Here is a 27,356-nt window from a genome sequence, read left to right as displayed (position 1 = left end):
CAAAGGAACAGGCAAACTCAACTAGTTTACGGAGCTGGCAATGGTGAATGAGTTTTGAGCATTGCGAAATAACTGCCAGTGGGAACCATTTAGTTGTTTCCAATTTAATTCGGTTCATAAAAATGAATTAATGGAATTCCCTTGCATTCAAAATGGATGCAATGAATTGATTTCAATTGAATGGCCTTTCACTTGCAAGTGAACATTTTCTTAAGGTCCCCTGAAGTTCATGTATTTCACTGGTCAAACAAGTTTTGGATGTGCACACAACCTCACAAGGCGCTGCCGGAGGTGCTGTTCCCGGCTGAGCATCAGCGCCAAGGAATGTGCCTCGCACAAATATTTGCCCTAGCACATAGCTTACAGATTTCAGCCTCATGAGAACTGCCGCTAGTAGTGTTTTGCGAGAGGCGGCCCATTCGTCGATCAGCGCCGTAGCGTGGAGGAGCAGGGCAGCTCCAAATCGTAAGAGAGGCCGAACATGACATGTTACACTTACCTAGTGTGCGGATAGTGTGCGGTCAACTTTTGAGGCGCCGAGAAGACGAAAATATGCACCACATCAGAGACTGAGGACCACACCAGTGCTGTAAGGGCTATACGCTCCGACAATGAGGAACCAGCGATTGTTTGCACGATTCAAACCTGCTGGCTTGGCCGCCCAGATTTCGATGGAAACTGGACAACATCCTGAACAATTAGAGCTGCATATACTTATCTCGTTGGCTTGCAACTCCCAGTCGTTCACTGCTGACTTTGGCAGTTAAATGGACGCTGTGCAGGTGCCCACAAAAGTTTTCGGCACACGAAAATTGCAGCAAAGCCGAGATACTGGGCAGCCTAAGCATGCAGCCATGAAGTGAAGTGTGCGTTTTGTAGTTCCCAATGCAATTTGCGCAGTGGACCCCTGAGTACCTGGCTGCGCTTCTAGTCAGCAAGGAAATCGATGTTTATCGTGATTTTGGCGTTCCGAAAAGTGGGCACCTGTACATGCGATGGCAGGTGGCGCCGCAAAACTGCAACTATATACTAACAAAAAACGACGTAGTTAAGAGGACAAGAAAAGGCACGTACAAGACAGGACGGGCACTGCACTGTCTAGTGCGGGTCTTTTTGTTGTTCTCGATTTGGTTAATGTTCGCAATGAATCGCCCTACAGTCCTGATCGAACTTCTGTCCTGCTTTCTTGCTACGCACGCTATACGATGTCTATTACGGTGCAGGTTCTCTGTGCACACGTTGGCATAATGTGGCAGCGGTAATATGCGTTCGTACAAAACTAACTTTCCCGGCAAGCCTGCACTCGGGTTCAAATGACAACACTTGCAGAAGCTGGACACGCATTCACGAGTCCGCATACTCCGCAGGCAACACACGTTTTTAGTTACGTTCTTTATTGACAGAAGCCAGACAGCTCTTTCAATGTTTTCTCTTTTTTTGAAGATTTTTCACTTTTTTTGCTTTTGAGTTTTTTTTGTGTGTGAACACGGACGAGCTTACGGACGACAACACATAACTGGTTTTGCAAGACATAAACGTCGACTAAAGTTTCAACTTTGAGACAAAATCCAGCCGACCAAGACGGTCGGCGGAGGTCATGTCGCGTTGAAAAGTGGTGGTGTATATATGTACACATTTACTACATTTATAGTAGGTGAAATCGGTTTGGGGAAGGGGAGGGGGCAAAGAAAAGGGGGCAGGTGCAAAGGAAGCATAGTATATATACACTGAGGAGAAAAATAACATACGCGCACGCACACTTGCAGAGGCAAGACACACAAGAGCAATATAAAGCAATTCATTAAGGCACTCTGCTAAACAAGTGGGCAAAAACACGAGATAAAAAGATAGAGAGAAAAAAAAGAGAGGCCTGGTGTATGATTATCACTGCAATTAAACACAAATAAAACACCGAGTCGGACGGTGGACAAAAATACGCACACACAATAAAAAACGCAACGGCACTTGGTGCGATCGAGAAAAGGCCACATGGTCACATGGGTAGCGTGGCAGGCTAGTGACAAGGAGCCAAACAAAGAGAAGAAAAGCACGATGAAAACACAGCACTAGCTTTCGTTTTACGAACTAGAGCACTGCCGGGGACTTGCAGGCAGCGCGGACAGCGCCATCTCGTGGCGCCACGGTTCCAAACTGGCGTGCGTCGGCGCCCGGATGGCGACCCACAATCGCCAAGGCGGCTGGCGCCCCGCCCCGCCACTGGGAGCGCCGTGATCGCGCCTAGCAACGCACACAGGCACACGAGATCGGACACTCGCTTTGCAAGCACCACATGGGCAGGAGGAGTTATACAATTGCACTGCTTCGTAAATAAATAACAGTAGGGTCACACGGAACCACGGCGTTCGGCGCCGCCGCTTGCATGGTTGCTTTTTTTTTACGTCTTGCACTGTGTCCGCGGCCATTTTTTTTCTTTGTGGACGACAACAAACAGGCGGTTTTCAGGAACCGCATGAAGGCACGCGCGCACATACAGAACAGACACACACTGGAAGGGGCAAAGGTGAATACTGTTGCCCCGCAGCTCTCCTTTCTCGCTTCTAACACGCCGCTCAGAAATGCATAATATGGTCGGTAGCTGGACGGACGTGTATGGGTCGACAAAGGAACAAAAAACGCAAAGAGAACATGGAAAAGAAACCATCCCCGGTGCCGCCTATCACGAGGCGATGAGGTGCCTGCACAAGCGCACGGAATGAGTTTGACGGGGCGGAGCGACCTGCGAGGTGGCACCCTCACTCCTGGCCACGGCGAGAAAGAGGCCGCTTGGGCTCGAACAGCTGCACGCCGGCACCGGGATGGCTCCCCAAAAGAAGGACACTTCCATAAGGCACGTTTTGTGAATGCACACGCGTCGCACAAGGGCCACACCGACATGGCATGGCTTGTCTCAACGCGACATGTTTGGGGGACGTTCACGAGCGAACCGTGCGGCACGGTCAGATGATGGCGCGGCAGAGACACTTGAGAGTGGACAGAGGCTGCGGTCTTTGTCAAGGACCACAAACACACTTAAGGTTGCAGTTTGATTAATAATGATATTGAACGCAACTATGGGAAGACCAGCGTGATTTTGCTGTTATCTTTGCGGGCGTCTCAAGAAAGAGCAGGCACAGTGCGATAAAATAAAGCCTCGCATCGAGGTGTCTCGGTCCGCACGTGGGGTAATCAACCTCGCGCGCTGTGCGCTATCACTCGGGACAAAAAAAGAAGTGCAAGTTCAAGGGCACTTGTAACTTAAAAGTGCTCTTGAAGAAAAGAACAACAAAGGAACAATAGCAAAAGTAAGCGAAACATACAAAATCGTGGATGTGGAGGGGAGAAAGAGAGAGAGGCAGCTCAGACGATGGGTCACGCGGGCTTGGACCTCATCCGAAAGGGCTGGGGCCACTCGCCGCCGTTGTGGCTAGCGGTGCTCTCAAGCCAAACCGGGACAAAGGACTACTCCTCTATTTAGAGACAATGTGGCAGTTCGGCGCTGATGAGGCGAGTCGCTGGACCCGAGAGCATTCCTGGGCGCCGCCGCCGCTAGGTGCGCACCGGTCATCACGCCATGAACAGCTCGATGTAGCGGCTGCCGATGTTCTGGCGGTTCTTCTCCTGGATGGCTCGCTCGGCTTCTGCGCGGCTCGGGAAGGTCACGACGGCTTCGCCATTGGGGCGCCCGTCCGAGTTACGCTGGATCTGGATGCAGTCAGCCGTGAGCTGCGCAGAAAGGTGCCGCGTTCACTCTCTTCCCCGGCAAGGCTGCTGGTGGCGGCTAGGGAGGGCTGCCATACTAGGTACTGTTATAGTACCCAGCTGACGAAATGGGGAAATATTGCCCCCACCTGTACGCTCGCTGACGCTTGCACAACACTCAAGCTAACACTGAATCTGGAGTATTAGAATTAACGAGACTGGGCCCTAATAGTTGGTTGTTGCATGTAAATTTATAAAACCGTCCAGCGCCACGTTGATCGCAAATGTAAGAGAAAAGAAAACGAGTCGACCATCTATGTTGAGGTCATTAACTTGAAGTCATCCCCGATAAGTAACTCTATAGGGCGACGGAACTAGTGCCTCTTAATTGCATTCGACTCGAAAACCGTGAATCCACGGGCGGATAGTTGACTGCTTACAGAGGTAGGTTTCGTTGGCATCAGTCAGCTTATTGCATTCCGGTCATCGCTAGTCGCTGCAATGCAGAAACGGAGCAAGACGTCTTTGTAAATAAAAAAAAGACAGAATTGTAGCTGCCACTGACCTAACCTCCGCGCAATGCAGCTGTAACTATGTAAGAGCAAATCATACTAGTATTCGGCAGCTGCAAGGCTAACCATGAGTCTTGCATGGCATCGAAAGTCTCCAAAATCACTGAACAGAGCGCTCTGCCCACTGTTGCATTTTTACCTCGTCTCCGCCGCACAAGTACAGATGTATACATCCCTCTGTAACTCTTGTTTTCCCCTCTCTGCGCTAAACGACTTTTTGCACAGACCTTTTCGATATCTTTTTCGAACTCGGACACCATTTGCAAGCGTGAAAATGGTGTGTGGCGTCATTAAGACTGATACGCCATTGCTTGTGGCGACATCTATCTCTGGGTTTGCAGTGTTGCCGACAGCAACTGTGAGCTCTGCTGTCAGGCCGAGTTAACGATGTATTTTTCAGTAGCTATCCATGACATCTTAGTTTTATTTTGTTTTCTGCCATCTATATGGACGTCTTTATCTTGACATTCCCAGTATGTTTACTTAGTGTCCGTGAACAATACCGGCTGAATAAACTACGCTATGACACATGGTTGACGACCACTATGTACTGTCACAGGTTTTTTTATGGCCTGTACTTTCCAGGCGTGAGTACTGAACTGGCACTCTTCTGTATTTTCTTCTTTTTACGCGAGTTGCACCAAATGAAGCAACGGGAGTAAAAAAAAAAGGGAAGTTTGTACAATGTACAGCTACGTGGTTGGCGAAAAGTCATAAGATTTCATACGCCATCACTTCCCCCCTCCCCGCCGTCTAAAAAAGAACAGTAAAGAAATACCCCAGGAAGAACACAAAAAAAACTGCATAGTTTTTCCTGCCTACTGTGCCCGTCGTAAGTCTGTGGTCGCAGCCGCAATAAGTAGACCGCAAGAGCAAACGAAGGCCAGACAAGAAGGCGAAAGGCTCACAAAGCCCCGAACCCATTTGTCCGAGCACCTTTTGGAATCTACCCATTCCGCTTTTTTCCCTCTCTCTTTTATTCGTCGGTCTAAGGGCATTCATTTTGACGTCTCTGCACTTTATATTCGCACCTCTATTGCGCCAATTAGTGAAAACAGCCGAAACGCAAGTTCTAGTCTTCCGAGTGGCTCCATATGAGTCGCAACGGACTAAATGTGCATGTGGTGCAGCAAAATCGCGTAGCAACGAAGAAATATTGAGCCGGTTTTCGCAGCTCGCTCCGATAAAGCGCTGCTGCCCTTATACGTCGTCAGTGAGGAACTTTGCGCTGTAACAGGGACGAGCGAGACAGACGTGACAGCGCAGCGCACGCGTCTACTTCCTGCCACTGTTTTCATCGTCACAATACCCGTGCTTAAGAGAGAGAGGATCAGAGGTTGAGGTATACCTCTCCCATTCTAAAGTATCAAGTCACATGTTGAGGAGTAATATAATTGTGATGCGGAAAGTAAATGAACTGCTGTTACGTTTGTAGGAGATGAATCACATAAAAAAAATACAAGCAGCACACAGACGACGGAATGGAGAGACATGAGCTACTTGCAACTGAAGTGCAAGTTTCTGAAGCGCACCCTGGATCTTCAGCCTATTTCCAAGCGTAGAAAGTTTGACGAGTTGTCATCCTTTCATACGTTATACCGCAACGTCCAGCGATTCTACCGAAATGGTACCTTTCCTGCGCCTCATTGGCCAGCTTGCCGGGATCATGCACATAAATTCCGCCCGATTTTATATCGCACAGTAAAATATTCGAACTCGCCACTGGTTTTGGCAACAACTGAATGGAACACGTTACCACCAAGCACCGTCAGCCATACTGAATCATCTCAAAATTTTACTAACATTTTTGAACACAGAAAACAGGCCATAGTGCTTGATTCATGCACCAGTGATGAATGCCGTTACAGTCTTCCTCTTGCTTCGTTTATTTGCTGTAGTTCCTTAAGCTATGTTGAAGGATACCAGAGCTTGCTTTCTGTAGCGACCTGTTTGCGCAGTTCTTTATTTTCTCTTGTGCTCAACAGTGAAATTAACTTTGCCAACTGTATCTCGCTGACATTTGTAATCGTGTTGTAAAATTTCCCCCACGTAATGACCAGTTCTGGGTTTTAGGGTAAATAAATAAATACCAAAGGGGACTGATTATACAGCCATCAGGTGAGGAGAGAAGGGGGAAGACAGTTGAGGGGCATGCGCGAGAATACAAAATGCAAAAGAAGGCATACCTGTGAGTCAACATTTTCTAAAACAGATCTAAGAACACATTTTCATTTTTATTAATTGTCATCGATGGGCTGGTAAAACAGACGCTCACATTTTTTCCTGACATGGAACGCCTCTATCAATTTATGCGCAATACTGTATTTGCTCCTGACCAGCTGATACCAGTTTCTTGAAGCTTTACTTCACATATTTTCTGTTCGTCCTTCCCACAATCCTTACAGTAATGTGGTAAATCTGAAGCGTATGGCTGTCAAGATCCCGTCTTTTTTTTCTGCCCCCCGAAAACTCGCATCACTGCTGCGCTTAATTGAATGTGATAATGATAGTACAAAGAAAATGAAATCTGAAACGAAGCATGGAAATCCTTGTGTGAAGTGTGCTGTCGGGGTTGTTCATCGAATTCCGCTAATATGTGAGAAAGTGTACATCAGACCGTCTGGCTGATGTATCAATGACCGCCTACGAGAGCATAAACTATCGTTGAAGGATGGCATAGGGTCACATTTACAGCTTCACTGTAAAGACTGCGCTGGAAGACAGAAAACATGTGAAGCAAGCCTTCAAGAAACTGGTATCCTGATCAGGAGAACTACACGATTGTGCCTGAATTGATGGAGGCCTACTGTATCAGGAAAAGTGGGAGTACCTGTGTTAGCACTCCATCGTTGACAATTCATAAGAATTAAAGTGCGTTCTTAGATCTGTTACAAAAAATGTTAACTCACATGTACACTTTCCTTTGCAGTTTGTGCTTTTGCGCGCGCCCATTTACTTTATTCCCCCCCCTCCCCTTTCACCTAATGGCTATATAATCCCCCCCTCTGGTTGAATACAGGTGTACATAGGCCCTGTCGCGTCTTTCCTTCCTCTGTGTGCTGTCATTCTGTTTTGCGCTTCATTTTCTACAAGCTACGCACTAACTTGCCCCTCAACACGTTTTGCAGCTGTGACGTCAGTGCAAAATTACCGGTAATAAGCAAACTGGCTATTGAATCAACATTGCAAAAGAAAAAACAATGCAGGTAAAACTAGGTCGCATAACCGCTACACGTGCACGGTACATTGCCTTTCTCTACACCAAAACCGCGGTTACCACGTCTGAACGAAAATCCTGGCATGCGCAGGACACGCTATACACTATAGTATACAAGCACATTTACGCACGCCGGAACGCTTTCGAGTAATATAAACACCTCAGTAATACGGGTGAAAATGGACTCACGGTTACTTGTAGCCAGTGAGGGGCGGATTTGTGGGTAATGCTTGAGACGGTTGAGGAGGTCGGTCCCGATTGCACAACACATTACCTGAACTCTTTTGTCCACAAAATGGGCACGGTTATTATGAATGTACACACGCTGTACATTCTCCTTGAATCCGCTCCAGTGGCCAGCCTGATCACGTTCGCATTTTAATGAACGCCTGTCAGGATTTTGCTATTGACAACGGCGGCACAGTTAAGCTGTTACCGCTCAGCTAGCTTCGAATGATTTTTTGGCTCTATCAGCACCAAAATATCAGCACACGAGCGCAAACATATGTACCTTGCTTCGCGTCTTCGAGCGTCAAATGTTCAATCCGGTAGCAATAGGCGTCCTAAGCAGCTGTATGACAATCCTGATGGCTTTCCCGGGTAACGTCGTACAAATCAAGGAAGAGCCGCAAAAGCCTACACATTGGGACTGCACAGTCGAGAATCTGAGCATTGTGACGAAGCCTGAATAACGGGCCCTCACAAGCTACCCAGGGATATCCGTGATACGTCCGCTTAAGATCCGAATCTCCAGTGCCAGGTGAGGATGTCCGTGGATCATCCCTATGGATGTCCATATCCGGATATACGCATTGGGGATTTGGAATATGTTCGAGAGACTTTTGTTATCGGATGGCTGGCGGATATCCGCGGACGGACGTCCGACGGGTATCCATGAATATCCCTTTAGGAATTTGAGCTTGTATCACATATACATATTTTGTTTTTCCTCAGACAATAAATTTAACAGGTATTTTATTTTGCAAATGACAAAATTCAGCTGATCAAATTTCTATACCAGCAATTAGTTTAATATTGTGTTCATTCGAAAGAATCTGGATTTAACTGCATGAATTTCTGGCAGCAGTGCTAATAATTAACGCCCTTTTGATCTCCAGCATTCCACTGAGGTAAACGAGGCATGCAGCGATGCAGCCTTCCATCAAAACTAAAACTCCTTCCAGGGGCCGCGGCAGAGCAATAGCGGCAACAGGCCTAAAAGTCAATCCAATCCAATCTGTCAGTCAGCAGTTCCGGTGCGGTCTTTATTGCGTCGTTTTTCGTTGCGATGGACTTCTCTCATTGCTACAGTGCGCGCTTTGTTTGTTGTGTGGTTGCGGCTGTGCTGGAAATGTGATGTGTCACCTATACACTCGACAAGACCTTCTTCTGCGCCTGAATCTCTCGTGAAACCGAACTCATCCCTTGCTGAGACGCCGACACTTTGTTGCTTCGGATAAAAAAAGTGGCCTGGTGTTATCACTTGCGAGATAAGTAACTGTGCTTGAAAATTACCTTGAGGATGTTGCTGTGGGATTAGTGAAGCGCTGCAACACAATTGCACTCTGTTGTACAACTTGTTTGCACTAGAGTAGAAGGTACAATTACGATGCGGTAGTTGCCGCAAATGTGTTTGCTCACGTTCGCGAGCGTACCACGAAGCTCCGGAAGCCAGAGCGTCGCGTCTGTCTCTTGCTCTTCAACTGCAATAAGACAAGCACGGAAAGAGCAATGTTTGTTACAGCCTTTGCGGTGTAGATTTGGCCAGCGCGAGGAGTGTATTGGTGCCTAAATAACGCCATGTCATGGAATGCACAGTTAAGTTGAGAATGATGTAAAAGTTGTCTACCTGTACAGCTTATCGACTTGTTTCAATGTTAGGATTGTCCAGAGGATGTTTCCAAACATCTACTGCACAGTGCTTTGCTACTGCACAGTACTTCGCACTGTGCAGTAGCATTGTTTAGGAGAGCTGAAGTGTGCTGTTAAATGTACGAACATCAGTCACACATTCTTCACTTATCTTTCTATCGCTGCGCATTGAGTGCAGTCAGATCATGCAGTGCATTGGTACAGCTTTGTCAAACATGTTCATGCCCACAGGGTTCAATGCTTCGCAAGGTAGCAGTACCATATATGGCACCCCTAGAGCTACATGTCCCTGGAGTGTGAGCAGACCTTTCTCCCTTACTCCAGCGGAGCTGTGGATCAAGTGTGCTGTTAGTGCTGGATGCGTGCTTCATCAGTGAACCTAGCTTGTGGGCAGGTATAGTGTCAACAAGGACCATGTTTTGCTGCGTCATGGCGCCTAACGTTATGTTGACAAAGTGCAGTACAAGTTGCTCTCTCATATTTTGTTTCCTTGGCTGTGCAGTGTGGATGTGACTGACTTATGACCTATAAAGTACCTGCACAGCAACAGCCTGCAGGTAAGTTTGAACTCCATTGCAAGTTTCCTCCCCTCATGTAATCGACACTTTCTTTTCCTTTGCTCTGTGCAGTGTACTTGTACAGTGATGGATAAAAATTTTCAGGATGCGAGTTCTTGGGAAAAAAAACATATTTCTGTACTGTAATGTTAGCCAAAGCAGTTTAATCAAAAGCCTAGAATCATTGGGGGAAATGAATGCTACTTTAGTAATATGTAGGGAAACGTAAGTGTGGTATTGTCTTTTCTAATGCAACCAGTTGGAAAAAAATTGCATGCTCGTGCTTTTCCACCCTTTTTCAGACCTTTGCAACCCGAAGATAACATACCTCTGCGTGCTGCGGCTGGCACTGTGGCATTGTAGACTACTAGCCTGATTTTGTTTTGTGTGCTATATGCATTGTAAATGCTTGTGTACCTCTTATCACGTCACTGAGTTGCATTGATATGTTGCAGCAAGGCTGGGTTAAAATGATGAAATTCTCCTGGTGTTGTCTTTCATTAACGTTTTTACGTACAGTATCTCACACTTAAAAAATTGGCTCAACCTTTACGTAACAGTATTTTATTTGCGTTTTTGCTTCTTTTTTCAGAGCATCCCTTTTTTGGCCTACCAAGTTGAACCATGAAAGTACTGTCTGCACACAGTAACCCTTCCTATAGCATGAAACTTCTGCTGGTATGACCAGCTTGAATAATTCTTGAAGATTGAAAGCAGCTTTAATGTCATTAATAAAATTGTCTTCAAACTGATACATTTTACTTTGTGGCCGTTTCTTTAGAGGCATGCACATCTGACATATTATGGACATACGGTGATTGCAGCCCTTGGTGATTGCAGCTAGTAATATATCTGGCAGTTCCCTGGACTTGTATAAAAGCACACAGAATGCCCAAAATCAAAGTCCATAAGAACTGCCAGATATATTACTGGCTGCAACCACCAAGACCTGCTTCATGAAAGCGCAGAAGGCATGACATGCGAATTGCCTCATTAGATCCGCGGGGGATATCCTCGGATATCCAGATCGGATGTCCGTGGGAGATCGGCGGATCTCCAACGGATATTCGTATATCCGAAAAGGGACGTACGTCGTACGTCCACTGGATGTAGTGGTTGATTGGGTAACACACATGCTTGCGTCACTTTTTAGAACGCCAGAGACCAGGCATTCTCACAGCTACGCGACGCTCATCCGTGTACACACCGGAAGCAGCGGCAACGATATGTTTTGATCGCGCTCAATTTCTGGCGGGTTCTCTTTCTGCAACGACATTTAAAAGCGTCCGCCGCCTTCCAAGAACGTTCTAGAGAACAAAAAGTATACTAAGGCAACGATGACTCTAACAATTACATTCATCTTCACTCATTTCTTCGCCTCCTCGGCTTGGCCAATCCTGGATATAACTGCGGTTTTGACATGGCGTGGGTAGCTCACGGCTGCGCATGAAAGAGGAAAATAACTGAAGCCGAGCTTCTGGTTCTATAGCCTCGCAATGCCCCAATCTTTGCGTTTTGTGGACGAGTGGCAACAAAAGAACCGCTGCCTTGCGCTGCGATGCTAGTGGAAGCTTCACTCCCGCTCACTACATAATGGCGTCAGCTGGTCAGGGTACAAGTGCGACGCAAGAAAGGCTTGTGACTGGACTGAGCCTTGGTCCCCCCGTTTGTTGCTCTCGTTGACGACGTTCCTAACAGCTTCAAGCATTTGGCACCCAACAACGGCGCTCTCAGAGAGGCAGTGAACAGCGCCGGCGAATTTCCAGCGGCGCAGCACGCAGTTGTGAACACACTGTGCCTTTCAACGGATATGTGCCTGTCTGCGCCCGGCAATGATTACGGCGTTCGCTAATTGGTCACGGGAAGCCTTGTGCGGCACATCTACTCTCGTGTGCTGATATTTCGGGTCGCAGTGAGCAGTCCCTGGTGGCTGTTGTTTCGTAAGCACAATTGAAGCCACTCGGAAAGAAAGAAAAAGTTTCAAGCATAACACTTACTACTGTGTCGCCAAAGTGAGAAAGAAAACAATACTGGTGTTAAAGCTACACCGCCGATGATAACAAATGAGAGACAGCAACAAGCTAGGCGGTGACAGTCTCTGCTCAGGCCAACCCGACGCAGAGTCGCTGTGCGTCCGCTTTGCAGAGGGAAAGAAAAGAGGAGGGGACAGACCTCGGCCCTGTGTAGTACACATGCTCTGCCACACCCAACTGCGTGAGTGAGCCCTTCCAGACCGGCGCGGCCGCATTAGCAACATACACCAGCCAACAGTCGGTAGCAGCCACAGTTCCACACACGAAGCGTTAATACAGCCGAGATTAGTAGGAAGATTAAGAAAAAAAAAACAGCCCGCACACCAGCATCTCCCACGTTCCGACAAACCAATGCACACACATTCACACCGCCGAGACACGCCGCCCAGCACACCTGAGGTATACGCTGACTGCGCCCACCGGCCACAACAGACCGGGGAAGATGCACTGCCCTGATCGGTGCAGCGGGCGAGCAGCGGGTGCACCGAGGGTGCACCCGCTTCCTGCCCGCCGCGCAGGAGGCGTGCGGGGCGCCGTGTCCCGGCAGAGCCAAGAGAAAAAGAAGGAAAAAGCCCTGACCTCTGGAAAGCCCTGGAAGAAGGTTAGAATGTCCTGGGGCGTGGAGCTATACGGCAGGCCGCGCAAAATTACCATGGTCGGGCCTGCCGAGTGGGGGTAGTACGTGGTTGGGGACACCGGGGGGCTCGGGTAGGACCAGTAGAAGATGGGCGGGTAGTAGGTGGACACCCGTGGCGCCAGGGTGGTCATGGTGGCCGCCGGCAGCACGGGCGCCGGAGGCTGCACGTACGGATAGGCGCCGTACGGGGCCGGCGGCAGCATGGCCCCCGCCGCTGCGCCCCCCCACCCCGAGGCAGACACAGTGAGGCAGCGCCAGAGTGCTCCGACCGTGCTATGCACCAACCGCATGCAGGGACCGCGCGGAAGAACACGGAAGGTTTGCGCCCGCTGGGAACGTGTGAGCGCTGGCTGCCAAGCAAATCGCGCCAGCGAATCAGGCGAGCCAATCGCAAACTACGTGAGGCGTAAATGCGCCCTTAGTTCTGTTTCCGTGTTCTTCTTGGGCGTCCGTTCCATCCTATCAACAAGGCATTTCCCGTGCTGCTTCAATAGGGCTCGTGCACCATGCCGTTTCCACGGAACAGCCAACCCTCTGTCTAGCTCCCAGCCAAAAAAGCAAAAAAAAACAAAAACAAACGCACGAGTGATTTTAATGCTGCACACTGAAAGTACCTGTGAGGGAGAAAGACCACAAAGGGCTACATCGTTTCGCCAGACACAAACTGCAGAATTCTGTAATACCAGGCTAAATGGCTACCTATTCAATTCCGACACACATATGCACACAAGGTGCACAGCTCTTTCAGCAGGCAGCCTGCGCCGATAGCCAAGTCAGTGCAGAAAGTGAAGGAAGCATTGCATTACACCTCCCAAGCGAATCGGCCCTGAGCCCGATATATCTCAGTTAGCGCTGAAAAATGGCCCCGCAAAGCGACGGCCGCCCTTCGCGCCTGTTTTTACACGCCGCGCAGCGCGCTCTGCTGCCTCCCGTCATGACAGCGCTACGGGAAAAAAGACACCAAGCGAAGCGCACTCAGGCGGGAAGAAGAGAAAATCGACTAGTTAAGAGCAGCCCTCGGCAACGCCTTTATTTCCAAGGGCCGGCGTACAGCCTCGTAGCGTACCGAACGAGCATTTGCTGCACTCAGCCAAACAGAGGCGGTAGCGCGACGACGGGCCACGCACTCGGGGGCTCACCTGGAGAGAGCAGGGGCCTTTGTACTGGGATGCCTCCCGTGAGCACCAGGTTCATGTCGTCAATGGAGCACTGAAACACTTCGATGTAGCGCGGCTTTTTGCCCATGATGTAGCGGTGGTGGCGTTGCAGGGCTGCCAAGAAGGCCGAGTCCTCCGAGTCCATCTGTATGAAGGCCTCGCCGGATGGCTGCCCCTGGACCGAGACACGAGCGCGCGCTCCAGAAGCGCTCCGTATATGCGCGCGCGTGTGCTCGCAGATAGCTGGCAGTGCCGGCCGATAGCTGTATGGCGCCTTCCTCAGTGCGCCGGTGAAAGCTCATTGCCTCGCTAAACGGGCCTTTTTTTCTTTAACTGCACAGGCTAAGGGCTGACTCCTGGAACCGGCACTGATTGCGCCAACTTAGGCGGCAGCGTGCAAACGGCTGGGGTAGAAACTACCCAAGGCAAGGCAACAAGGACCGAAATAATGGGACCGAGCTGCGCGACAGCTTTATTCGCGGTCTATTCCATTTCTATGCTGACCCCTCCTTATTAAGTGCACCGGTACCAAACACTCTTTTTGCACTAGCTGTAAACCTTTTATGGTTCTGCGTGCCGCACAGTCCAGAACAAGCGCCTCGCAGGAAGACTTTCATTTGAGCTAGTTGGTTGTAGCTTGACATGGTTTACGCAAAAAGCGTACAGGAAAAAAAACGCTTAATAACCACACCAGCAGGCAAAGATAGAAGCAAAACAAAAAAAAACATGCAGTGACAGAGCATAGGAACAAGTGCCAAAAGGATCAAGCAATGATTAGAACTCTGATAATGACCCACTGAGAAACCTAATATCTTCTTCTGAGAGCAAGACAGATGGCTTGCTTATGCAGATATGACCCCTCTGCTTGATGTAATAAGCTTCTGGTGTGGTTATTAAGCGGTTTTTTCCATGAATAAACTTAGTTGGAAGTCGGCGCCTGTCCTGTCTTGAGTGTGCTTGTCTTCGTCTTTTAGCGCCTGTACGCTTTTTGAGTAAACCATGCCTCGCAGGCTTTCTTTTATTTTTCTTTTGCTGCCCTTCTGCAAAACCAGCGCCCTTCAGTGTCTTCCAGCGCAAGGCCAGCGTGTGCTCCATGCTGGTTTTCACTAAGGACACTGCTGCTCTCTGGGATTCGCTGGTGGTTCACGACATCGTGTTGGGTCACGCCGAATTTCGTAGACTACCTGCTAAAGAACAAAGCACGGAAAAGAAAGTGACGAACAAGTAATGAACCTGTGTGTAAGAACAGAAAAAGGCGAAGACGGTGCACTATTTTTTCCGTGTTTCTATCCTTTGGCATTGTTCCTTCAGTTATACGCTAACTGTATACCCCAGCTACCGATCCTCTCCAACCTCCTAAGTGTGCTCACATTTATAAAATGTTTAGTAGAGGATGCGTTATGTGCGTCGCTTCCCTGCTGGCCGATTATGAAGCAACGTTTCGCACTGTACCAGAAAGTTTGGCGGTAGAAGGTAGCACGCAGCAAAAATTATATGAGCGCTAAGAGAGCCAGATTAAAAGCAGCGGCGCTGTGAAAGTTCCAGTGCAGGAGGTTTGAACAGTTGTTACAATGCGCATCAAGATACACGGTACTCACAGGTAACCTGGAAGAAGCTTCGGTATTCATTCAGCGGCAAGAGCCTCGCTCCTGCCGCAAATTCTTCACTTAATATAAGCAACATGACAAAAGAGAATTCAGAACACTTGTCATGACCGAAAATTGCGTAATTTTCAGATGATTTTTCAGTGTACTTAACGTGGTGTATCGTATATTGGACGGTCTGACCAAAAAGAAAATATTTTAATAATGTGGACAGTACCACAAGCGTGATGACTTTTTTTGTTTAATTTATAGTTATTGCATAAGCTCGCAAACATTGGATGTCGTTGGTCTGAGTGCGGATGCTGGCGAGCTTTTTTGTTTTTTCTTCCTTTTCCTTCTCATCTTGTTTTCATCGCAAGTGACAGCCATTTATTTCCTCTTGGCTCGCTTTCCACCTCGTTCACTATTTACATTAAGTAAATGCGCAGATTTCACTGCCCGTCCTATTCATATGGCTAATACTCTATCATTTTTTCTCTTAATTCTGCAATCCGATAAATTGCGGGCGGATGGCGTGAGAGCATTGCTCTGCTATAGTTTCTTTGCAGATCACTGACCGTGCACCTGAAGTGAATTTCGCTGTCCGCGTCAGTCACAGCACCACAATTTAGTGTGTGTCTTCGAACTGTGGCTTCCTCGTAGTGTACATGGTGCGAAGCGTTCGTAGCCAGTCGTCGGCAAAATAAGTGAAAAAACTAACAAAAGTTATTTAATAAATAAATATAATTAAAAATAAATACTAAAAATAAAACTAAGTTCAAAAAGTTTAGCTTAGCTATGTGCATTTCCGCTGAGTTTACTCAGTCGCTACTTGTAACTGTAGCGACTGAGTAAACCCGAAGTCGTGAGGGCGTTTAGAAGTATTCTGTGAAAATAAGTAACCAGACTGAACAATAATAATGTTTAGACGACACCGATGTTGAATGAAAACACACAGCGGGGGATACGGGTGGAAAAGGCTCGCTTCTGCGAGACACACGGCTCGCCGATGCGCCCACCTGCGCGTTGTAGACCATGTGCACACCCTGGTAGACGATGGCCTGCGCGTGCTCGCCCAGGAACTCGAGGATGGTCTCGACCTGGGCCTCGTAGGGCAGCCCGCGCAGCCGTATGCAGTCCTTGCGCGAAGAGCGCGACGGCAGCATCTGCTGCGGCAGCAGTGGCACCTGGGGCAGCGACGCGATCAGCGGCTGCGCCGTGTCGTACGTCCGCGGGTCCATGGTGCGGTTCAGCACCTGCGGCATCCACGCAGCCTCCGCGTCAGCCACCACCGCCGCCACTCATGCGTGGCGCGGCAGGCAGTCCGGGGCAAAGCCGCTAATGAGAGCAACGTACCGAGTGTCGTACACTATAGCGCTCTTTTGGAGAGAGCACAGGCGGAGAGGCAATTTCGTTTGTTTTTTTTTTCGGGGGGGAAGGGGGGGGGGGGGCTGTTCACCGGGGTTGGGAGCGGAAGAAAAATACGATCCCCATCAGAAGAAAAACACATGTTTTGTACTCCATCACAATCAAAGGTCTTCAGGCCGCGTGGCCTCTTCTTCAGCCATGTGGTGCAGGAACCCGTGGCAACCCTGAAGCCTTAAACATCTGTATAGGGCGAGAAAACGTCACCTTTCAAGACCTTTTGCTTATCTGGGGTATTGCAAGTGTCCCGTTAGATGGCTCAAAAGCAAACCGTGCGGCCTGACGATCACTTTTGACCGACGATGCTGTGCGTGATGTCGCCAATGGTCGTCTCGCGATGGGAGCGTCGAGCGGTGCTCCGTGATGCAGGAACACGAATACGCGAACTGCGTGCCCCTCAACGCGCTATTCGAAACACCGGTGTGTCGCAGTGAACGGAACACGCATGTCGAACGAGATGGTGCAGCAAGGATTCCGGGTGTGCGGACGCGCTGCGATTCCGTATTCCACTTGCCGCCCTAATCGTGCACGGGGCCAAGTGCTTGTAAGAAAGTGGTACAGAATGCCAGAATGAAACCGAAGCCGTCTGGTAGCTCGCTGCGAAGAACAAGCACGCAGACTTCTCTTTATACAAAAGTACATAATTAGATAAAGGTAATGGTGATATTAGAACAAACCGCTTGAGATATGGCAAGCGTTTAAGTTATAATGTGGCAGATCATGGAAATAAACATCAAATGGCGGAACGTCTGAAAGCGTACCGTTATTCTGAGATTTTTTTTCTCCACGACGGAGGCCAGCGAAATGGCGCATAAGCGAAGACCGTGGCCGCACGCGGGCTGACAGCGGCGACTGGGAAATTGGGCCCGCCACGCCATCGGCCAATAGGCGAGCGCCTTCAGGAGGGCGAGGGGAGGGGAGCCAATATGAGAACGGCAAAACTTCCCCAAAAGCGAATTTTTGCATTGTTTCGGGGAAGTTTACGAACCGATATTGTCTCACTATTTCCAAACTGATGGAGCTCTAAAGTAGCTGCAAGAAAAAAAATGCCTTAAATAGGGATTTTTGGGGCCTAACTGAGGGAATTTTCGGTTACAGCACGGACCATCACTGTTGCTATACCAAATCTTTACCGTCGGCGGGTTAAAATTTCACGAATTAAATGCGACTGATTAATTAGTTTAACGTAAACTAAAACGACAACACCGCGAGCCTTCTAGGCGGCCGCTAACATATTTTTTGTCAGCTTCATGCCTGCGAAATATAGCAGCTTTATAAACCCATCGCTCGCCTTACTTCTAACGCCATGTATATATTACCTCCTACCTAATACCCCTTTTACACGCTTATTGACTTTAATGGCAGTTAAATGTTTTAACATGGCAACGCCAACTGCCCGTTGAGCTGCCAGCGGCACCTCACTTCAGTTTAAATCAACTAACAAAATGGCGGTCGACGGACCCTCCATATCGGCCAAGTAGTAAGGGACATTTCCCACTGCTATCTGTACCCAAATCACACAAGCGTTCACTCTCCTGGCTAGAATAGGCCCTCATCCACAACTTGTGCTACTTGAATGCGCTTGCAAACAAGCATGCAAACACGCGAAGTGGCATATCAGAAAAACTGCTGCCGCGCGCTGATGCCAGGCGTATACCTCTGCAGCATTGTTCTCGATAAGTGGTGCGTTTAGCCGTGGAATGCGCAAAATATACAAAGGCTTATAGAGAAATTGCAATCTAGTAAAATAAAATACAAGAACGTTTAAAATTAAAAAAAGTTACAAAATTCAACATTGTTTCTGTTCATTAACAATAGGCTGCGTATAGCGTGATCACGTAACTGAGAGACTGAACTGAGTTTTGCGAGAAGTGCCGAGTAACCGCAGCCGATTGCAGCGGAGCTGAACGGCAGTTTAAACTGCCCGTTCAACACGCGCGTAAGCAGACAAGCAACACGGTCAGGCAAAGCGTCACGTATGCTCGTCGAACAGGACAATACTTACGAAAACCAAAATCGCAAGTTTTCGGTCGGCAGAGGTTAAATGTGGATGATAGATGATGTCAGGACGGCGCGAAAAGAACAAGGACGAGAGAGGCACAAGAACACAACAGGTCACGTTAAATCATTTCACGATTTGTTTCGGCGAAGGACTTCTAACGGTTGCTATTCGGGAGGACCGACGTACCATGCCATTACTTTGAGCCTAAGTCGAATAAAATATTGCTATTTTCGCGACGTCATTTGCATTACCCTGTTCCAGCCTCATTGTCTGGCGCAAGCAGATTATTTTACCTGTCGGGTCCATTGAACCAGTCTCGCACGGGACGACGCCGAGTCCACTGCAACTGCGCAGAATACGCGTCTTCTTTTTTGTGCGTCATTGCAGCACGTGCTTTCTCTTGACGCAGTTTGGACATCCCGCACACACACACACACACACACGCACACACGCACGCACGCACGCACGACACACACACACACACACACACACACACACACACACACACACACACACACACACACACACACACACACACACACACGCACACACGCACGCACGCACGCACGCACGCGCACACACACACACACACACACACACACACACACACACACACACACACACACACACACACACACACACACACACACACACACACACACACACACACACACACACACACACACACACACACACAAAGATTAAAGAGGAAGACACCGGTGAAGCTAAAAAAAAATAAGTACGATAAAGAAATGGCCACAGCGCACGAAAGAGAACGTATACAGACAGAAGTGCGCTGCCCTGTCTACCTTCTCTCCCTTGCGCTGATCTGTCCAACCCCCCCCCCCTTTTTTTTTGTCACTCTCTCTTTACTGCGCAGTCAAGTACAGCCTTCATCAAAAATGTAGAGCCCAACAGATTTGCTTCCGAGCGGTGAAGCCCAGTTCGCTTTGTATCTTCAGCGTTCCAAATTTCTCGAACGTGAAAGGCTCTCACTTCTCCGAAGCTTATAAAACTAGACAACCCCGCAAGACGGCTTAGAAGCAGACCCCTTGGGCCGTACACTTTAGTCGAAGGCTGTACGCATTCGTCTAATCCGCTTCACTACTACGAAAAAAGTTGCCGCGAGGTTCAGACGGCATGCTCCTACAGCCACCCGCCTCTATTCGCAAGCGCGGCCGAGTGCCTTAACTAGAAGAACAGAAAAGGAAGCTGGGCAGTGAGTCGAGCGATGCCTGCGAACGTGTGCGCCTATACGGAGGTTGCTGCATACTCCACGACATTCGCGGGTGTGTCACTCAATCCAGAATGCTCGAAAGGTGTCGTGCTTTCCTGCCGCGTAAACTGCTATCCATGCAGACTAACGGAGATTTCCTCCGCGACTCTTTCCTCACGCGTCATCTGCAACTGGGCGACCGGCTGGACGCAGTTCTTGAGTGCGGATCTCGTGTAAAGCTATGTAACAGCACTGGACGCATTGTATTGAACTTAACTCTTCTTTCCTATTAGCAAAGTGAAGGCTAAGCGAGATGATTTTTGCGAAAGCGCCCAGAACAACGCTCTCTGTGACGCTCTTGAAAATGCTGGTTCGAGAAAACGGTATTTTCGATTTCTCCCAGAGCGAATAAAATCACTGACCTCTCCGAAGTCGAACGCTACACGAACACATTGCGCAGAGTTCGTTTTTCCCTATTAACCGTGAGCTCACAACGCGAGGCCTCCGAAAAACACATTTCGCCTACTCGAGAGACGCGACGCAGGCCAGCGTCACACACTGCTCCCCAGTTTCGCCGAAAGCAGCGCTAGCTTGCTCGCAGTCTCTGCGACGCAGTGCATGTGTATTCCCCATGCGTATTCGCCAAACGTGCTTAAAGCGAGAATAGCGCGACCCACACTGCAGGCCTTTATAGCGTGACAATCTGCTTAGTCGGCTAAGAGCACCACGCATCGCTAAACCAAACAGCTCCCGGACATCATGCGGAAACCTACACCGGAGATACCGCGGCGTTGTCCAGCATGCGTATAGAGGCGCCAGTTTCCCGCAAAGCTACAGGCAGCGGCCGGTGCTGCAACGTGGCCGAGCCCGGAGCTGGAGCAGCGAGGCCCAGCTGTGACCTTGGCGCGGTGCTCGCGGTGTGAGGCCGAGAGCGTGGCTGGCCGCAGCGCGCGGTACTCACACACCACGGGGCAGCAGCGGGGGCAGCCGGGGTCCGGGCTACCACACGGGCGGTGGCATGGGGACGCGCGAGCCTGCAGCCTCGAAGGGAGCCCGCTTCCACGAAGCGACCGACGAACAAAGGCACGCAGCAGGCGCCCACTGAACTGACGGCCGCGCCAGCTGCGCCGCTCCTCAAGACAATGCCGCCGAGGCACGCGGACCGCTTGTACAGCGCTGTCCGCGTTCACATCACCGCCGCTGCGAGCCGTGTTTTGCTGGGGCCGGGCGCTGGGTGCGCAGAGACGTCGTCCTGTGCCGATCACTGCTCCTCCTGACCGCCATCTTCAATATGCTCCCTCTCCCACTCTCTCGCGGCGCGCATCTGCTCTCTTTGGCGGTCAGGTGCACGTCACCCGCGACCGGCCTGGTGCCGACTGGACGGAAGACTTGGGTGCACCGAATCGCCCAAGGCCGCTGCGACCACGGAACACGCGGGCGCTACTAACCCCAACTCATTTCGAGCTCGAATGAAGGAAAAAGAAAGCAGCACTCGGGAACCTGCGCTTACTGCAAATTGAGCGGGCGCTCGCGTCGTTCAACAGCTCCCCGCGGAAGGGGGCGTTCAGTGGCCCATCTTAACGAATATCGGTCATAGCCGGCAGGAGCGGCTGGCCCGCACGCGACGTGGCCCCCGGCGCGGCCATCGCCAGTGCCACGTCGCGGTTCCAGCTCAGCGCCGCCGGTGCCCGCGCCCAGGGCTTGGCAGCAGGGCCCAACAGGTGGTTTCGCGCAGTGGCAGCCCCGGCCTCCTCACTCACGGCTCTCGGTCGCTGCGGCGAGTGTGTCCCACTGCGGTGGCGGTCTCGGCCGAGGGAGGGGGGCCCGCTACACAGTCGACGTGTACCGCGCCTCCGTCGGGGTTCGAAGCTGCGGAGCGAACACCAGCCCCGGCGGCGCGAGAGAAGCGAGCTCTAACGCCAGACGTTGCGCGTGACCAAGACATCAAAACGGAGGGGCCCTTCCTTCCCCCCCTTCTTCTTGCATCCGCGTCGCTTTTGCTTGTGCTCTCCTCGTGCACGCATGTGTAGGCGCGCCTGCGCGCCCTGGCTTCGCCCCCACCCCCCCCCCCTTTCAGTGTTCATCACCTGCGCTCACTGTCCCGCGGAAAATCGGCGTTGCGCCGACGATGGCGTCGGAGGCAGCGCGTACCTACGGAGGGCTGAAAAATAGCGGCGGAGGGGGCCTTGTTACTACCTGTCTCCAAATTGTACCTTTCGTTTTTCAAATCTTGGGATGTGAAGTAGCATTCGGAAAGGAAGTACTACGTCGGTTTCCAAGTGTATTTCTTACTACAGTATTGGTTTGGTTTGTGGGCGTTTAACGTCCCAAAGCGACTCAGGCTATGAGGGGCGCCGTAGTGGAGGGCCCCGGAAATTTCGACCACCTGGGGTTCTTTAACGTGCACTCATTGACATCGCAGAGCGCACGGGCCTCCAGAATTTTGCCTACATCGAAATGCGACCGCCGCGGCCGGGATCGAACCCGCGTTTATCCCGCGGGATCGAACCGCGCTTCTTACAGTATTAAAGCGATTTCGAACACCCTTCTACTCCCCATTCGACTATTTCTTGCGTTTATAAACAGCCCGCCCTCGAGCCGTGGAGTGGAGGGTTTGATTGTGCACAGTAAAAGCGTGTATTAAACAGGGACTTCCCTGTTTCCCGAAATAAATGTCGCGAAAGGACACGAGATAGAATCGTGGGGTACCTAGATTAGTGTCGATACGGTTTCTACCTTTGAGGTGGCGCTCACTTTAACTTCTCAAAGCTGCAGCGTCTATGCAGACTGACGGTAAAAACTGAACGCATCCTCTTTCCAGGCAGCTAGCACGTAATACCGAGCGACATGCTGACCGCTGTGCAAAGCTCAGCTGTGATAGTTTCTGCACATAAGGAGAATGTACAGGTGCGGACATAAGCAAGCAGAGCACGCTATTCCGTTCTAAATGGAATCGCACCTTCCCTATCGGACATGAAGAAACATTATTTGTCCTTGAAAAACCGCACTAGTGCCCACTACCAGCCTGCACTTACCACAGCTGCCAGTTTAAATTGGGCAACGTGTGAAAAATGCTTAAAGGCAGCAGCCTGGTGCGTTTGCTTTTTTTCCGCAACTTTACAATGCGTACTGTCCATAAACAATACATTTCACCTGTAAAGGCGTCGTACTTTCTCTCTGCAAGGAACTCGGGCAACAAAAAATGAAAAGAAGCAAACAGGCTAGGCAGTTTGGAGGAACTTCCTCGTCTTGTTAAATTTGCTGCGAAAACCTACCACAAATGCGCCCGAAACCATAACAGAGGTTATATGGTGGTATTACAACCTTAAACCTTTTTGTACGTTACATTCAACAAAATTTACTAAATTGTAATATGATATACCACGGTTCGACGGCGCCGTGATCAGCAAGCGGTTATAAAATGTCTTTTCCCTACTCCCAAGTCAAACACCGGCGTATACTATGCAGCACAAGGCGGCGTAACTTTATTCGACTCGCAGAGCATGACAGCAGAACAAAAATACAAATAACCTCCAGTCCGCGTTTCGTGTTTCCACTCCGTGTTTCGGTTCGCGCAAATTGTGCGCGTTTCATTTCATGCCAGTCGTGCGTTCTAGCAGTGTCCAGGTTCCGTCGAATGCAATGTAAAAGAGCGTGCAAAAGGTATACGTTCCTAAACTACTGGAAAGGCGCGGGCAATGCGCGCTATGCCAAGCTGCCACAGAAGCCCCTCGAAGGACGCCGCCACAGGCAAGCATACTACCTATGCGCTGATTTGTCTAGCACAGAGGGTTGCTCAACGTAAAAAACGTGATAGTAAAGAAGTTGCAATGCAACATGCGCTGCACACCTATAGGTATACAGCGCAAAATAGCAGTATATTGCTACAGTTGGACCTCGTAACAACAAAGTAGAAGGGACCAGGCAATTACTTCGTTATAGCCCTAGCTTCGCTATAACCCGTGTTAACCGAGCTTGCAAGGGGAATCGTAATCTCTTCGTTATATCCATCATTTTGTTATAAACACTTTCATTTTAACGAGGTTCGACTGTATTTACATGCCCCGAGGTGAACTAGCCGCTTCAAATACTCCACTGATATATCAGCGCTGCTGCGACCTCAGTCTCTGAGTGGGGTGCTTGTCGTTACCAGATGCATCTCTTTGCTTCGCTCATTTCCACTAAATATATACGAGCTGCCCAGTAACAAATCGTCGTATCGCTAGATCCAGATATTGTTCCTGTGCTGATACTGCTGAACCTTTTTGCCACTTCGTATTAAATCCTTTCTGGTTCATTTCTTCGATTGTGGCCCCGTGAAGAGGCAAAAGGCAAGTGTTGCTAAAAAAAAAGCTAATCTAACTTGACAGAAAGAGGACGTGTTTCTTGTAGGAAACGATGAACTGCGTGGCGCATTTAAGTTTTCACCGAGCTAAGCTGAGGCTTCCGGCTCTTTAGGAAGGAAGGGGCTGAGTTGAGGAGGAAAATGCCGACATTTCAAAGATGGGCAAACATTTCAATGCGTCAGCATCAGAACGGCCGTGCGAGCGAAAACCCGGCGTCCATCTGACAGCGCACAGCCTCCGAGAAAGCAGAAAAGAAACTTACCACACTTATGGCCCCGAGCTAAATTCGAACCCGCGGCGACGTTAAAAGTGAGATTTGCTTGCCGTTGCAGAAGACGACTCGGCATCGCCGCAGCCTTTCTCCCCGCGTGTTAAGCTGCCATCCTATTGCGCTGTACTTTGGAAATCGTCGTCTTCATGACCTTTCATCCGCACGCGATACAACCGAAACGCAAGAACACGCGGGCGCTTGCACGTGCCAGCCCATGTTCGAGCGCATGGCTGGCTAGGTGCGACCGCTTACAAGAGCAAGAGCACGCAGGCACTTACTTGGACGCGCGAGCCGAAGTTCCAACACGTGGCCGGTTTGAAGCCTCAGCGGTTGATGAAACTGGACATGTTATTTGACCAAATTGGACAATATCCCGAATGATTTCAAAGAATACAAAACACGAGAAAACTTCCACCCGGCGAGCCAAACTCAGCCTCTCGAGTTGTGGCACTAGTTTGAGCAGCAGTGCACAGAGGGCGCCACGAGTCAGTACGCTGGACACCTGTCCGGCAGCATGTCCGGCGCGCCGATCCGGTCGCTACTCTCAAGCTCCGCCCACAGCCGGTGTCAGCTTTCCGTCGCACAGCATGCAGTGTCTCGGTGTACTTCACGCCTGCCCGCAAAGCATGCCTGAGCAAGTAGCGAGGTTTCGGCAAAGGCGCCGACCGCGGGCGCCGAACTTGTGTGCTGCCTGGTTGCCCTAGTCGTCGCTAAGCCTAGCCAGTTTCTCATTGAGGCCGTAGCTGAGGGCACTTCGAAAATTACCAGCGCTGTATTATAAACGTATTACTATCGTCACCGCTTTAATTTGAGCACAGTCTCACAATAAAATAAAAATATTCTAGACTTCCGCGCCGCCTTCAACAAAAGACGTAGCAGACGCCCGACGATCAGGAAAAGCAAAGCGACTATAGGAAGAAATCTGCTTGAGCCGCAGTTATCACTTCCACCACCCTCGGTATTAACCAACGATAGTCAAAAATGACTTATTTTTGACATTTCTCTATCCCAAGGCGTGTTATGAACGTGAACAGACAATACTAGCGCATCCTTCGGGCGCCGGCGTACGGCATCCAGGCTGGCAGGCCCTGGTCGGGCCCGAGAGGAGCACCCCTACGTCATCATGACGTTGGCGCTCTCGGCGCTCGCATTGGCTGCCGCTGCGCGCAGTACGCTGTGCGCCGGACATATCTACGCAGTTTGATGCATCCGACGCTCGCCGGCTGGCCGGAACGGCGCCGCCGGACGCGGCGAGCCGAACCGCATTCGGAGCGTTCGCCGGACATGTGTCACCGCCATAGAGTTTCTTACTGGAAAGCTGGCGCCCCGCCTATGGGAGTTTGCATGGAATTCCCTCGAGACCACTTCAGCCACCATGGGCGCTGTAAGCATCACGGGGCGGAGAGCTACCGACTGCAGAACCACAACTCTTGGCCAAAAAATAATGAAAATACAAACATTGTTCGATAATCAAGAATTTCCTAACATTCAATATCTTGTCTATAAATTGCAACAAACGAGCAGAAGAGCATATAAATGTAAGGTTTGCCCAAAATAAGCGATGGCTTGCTCTTCTATTGGCCAACTATTGTACACTACAAAATCTAATATTTCGTGCTCAACAGGCGTATTTTTACAATGAAATATGTTTTCAGAAAAAATGTAGTTGCTTAAACACTTTAAGAGATTTTTTAATGGCATTTCAAAAAACAGAAACCACTTATTTGCGTCGTGTACTGTTGCGTTTTCGCTACTATGGCTTTTGCGCACTACGTTCGCGCCAAAGTCGTCTGCGCGCGGGGCGCGCCGTGGACGGAATGGCACATCGAAGTAACGCCACTCTGTGTTCCCTAAAAAAAAAACGACTGTCCCGCACCAAGTAGCTCATTGCCCCATGATGCTTTGAGCGCTCATGGCGGCTGAGGTGCAGCGCCGCCAGCTTTCCCTCTAGTTAATAGTAAGAAACTCTATGGTCCCCGTCTTTATTTATGTGCTGACACTGCGCCTGGTGGCGCGACCAGATCTTGTTCGCTGCTCCTTGTGCATCTCTCGAACGCGGACAGATGGCGCCATATGATGAAGGGCTGTATAGTCGCTGAGCTGCGGCGGCCGTAATGCAGGTGTTGCGCGATCGTTCGGTGCCGCGGCGTGTACGTGCGCTTTGTTAAACAGAAGCTTTGTAACTGCTATCGAAACCAAACAATTTTGGGGGACTTCGTGTTTTATATGCTGAACTGCATGAATGGGTGGAACAGCAGCGAGGAGGCTGCTTTGCGATCCTTCCGAGCTCGTTATCGAAATGCGTTCACTGCAAAGTTTTTTTCGTTCATCCGCACGAATGCTGAGAGCATAGTTAACTATACCGACTCTTAAATATAAAAGGTCGGCCGCAACGCAGCATGCTCCCGGATTTGGGCCAAAGAGCCTAGGCGTACGTTCAGACATTGCTTGAGCAGCGTAATGCGCCAGTGCTGTGAGATGATGCCCGCCGTGTAGAAAACGTGTTTAACCTCGGCCAACTGGAGTTCTTTAATGTGCAGAGAAACCTCAAAGACGTTTCCGCATTTCGCCTGCATCAGAAATATTGCCTCCGCAGCCAGGAATAGAACCTGCGCTCTTGTGCTGCGTTCCGGAACGCCTCCAGCTTTATATGAACGAGCACAAGGACCGAAAAACAAGCAAACCAAGTGTGCATTTGCGACGTTTTAATGGCTACTGCAGTGTACTTTTAGCTACGCGACGCAAAAATGGTGAAGAGAAATTCCCCTG

General features: G+C 49.9%; 1 protein-coding gene across 2 annotated transcripts in view; it reads right to left on the bottom strand.

The window, feature by feature from the left end:
* Positions 1–1,377: 1,377 nt before the first annotated feature.
* Positions 1,378–27,356, bottom strand: part of fus (epithelial splicing regulatory protein fusilli) — a 124,072-nt gene continuing 98,093 nt past the window's right edge. The window contains exons 10-13 of one of the 2 annotated variants that reach the window (XM_077646355.1): positions 16,347–16,583; positions 13,727–13,919; positions 12,530–12,801; positions 1,378–3,723 (exon numbers count right to left, since the gene is read on the bottom strand). In XM_077646355.1, the coding sequence (XP_077502481.1) occupies positions 3,565–3,723; positions 12,530–12,801; positions 13,727–13,919; positions 16,347–16,583 (861 nt within the window). In that variant the 3' untranslated portion in view covers positions 1,378–3,564. The remainder of the gene's footprint in view (positions 3,724–12,529; positions 12,802–13,726; positions 13,920–16,346; positions 16,584–27,356) is intronic. The other variant, XM_077646356.1, reaches the window with a different exon arrangement.

Source organism: Amblyomma americanum, chromosome 1 (genome assembly GCF_052857255.1).
Source record: "Amblyomma americanum isolate KBUSLIRL-KWMA chromosome 1, ASM5285725v1, whole genome shotgun sequence".
NCBI classification, from domain to species: Eukaryota; Metazoa; Arthropoda; class Arachnida; order Ixodida; family Ixodidae; genus Amblyomma; species Amblyomma americanum.
This window is presented reverse-complemented; position numbering and strand designations above follow the sequence as displayed.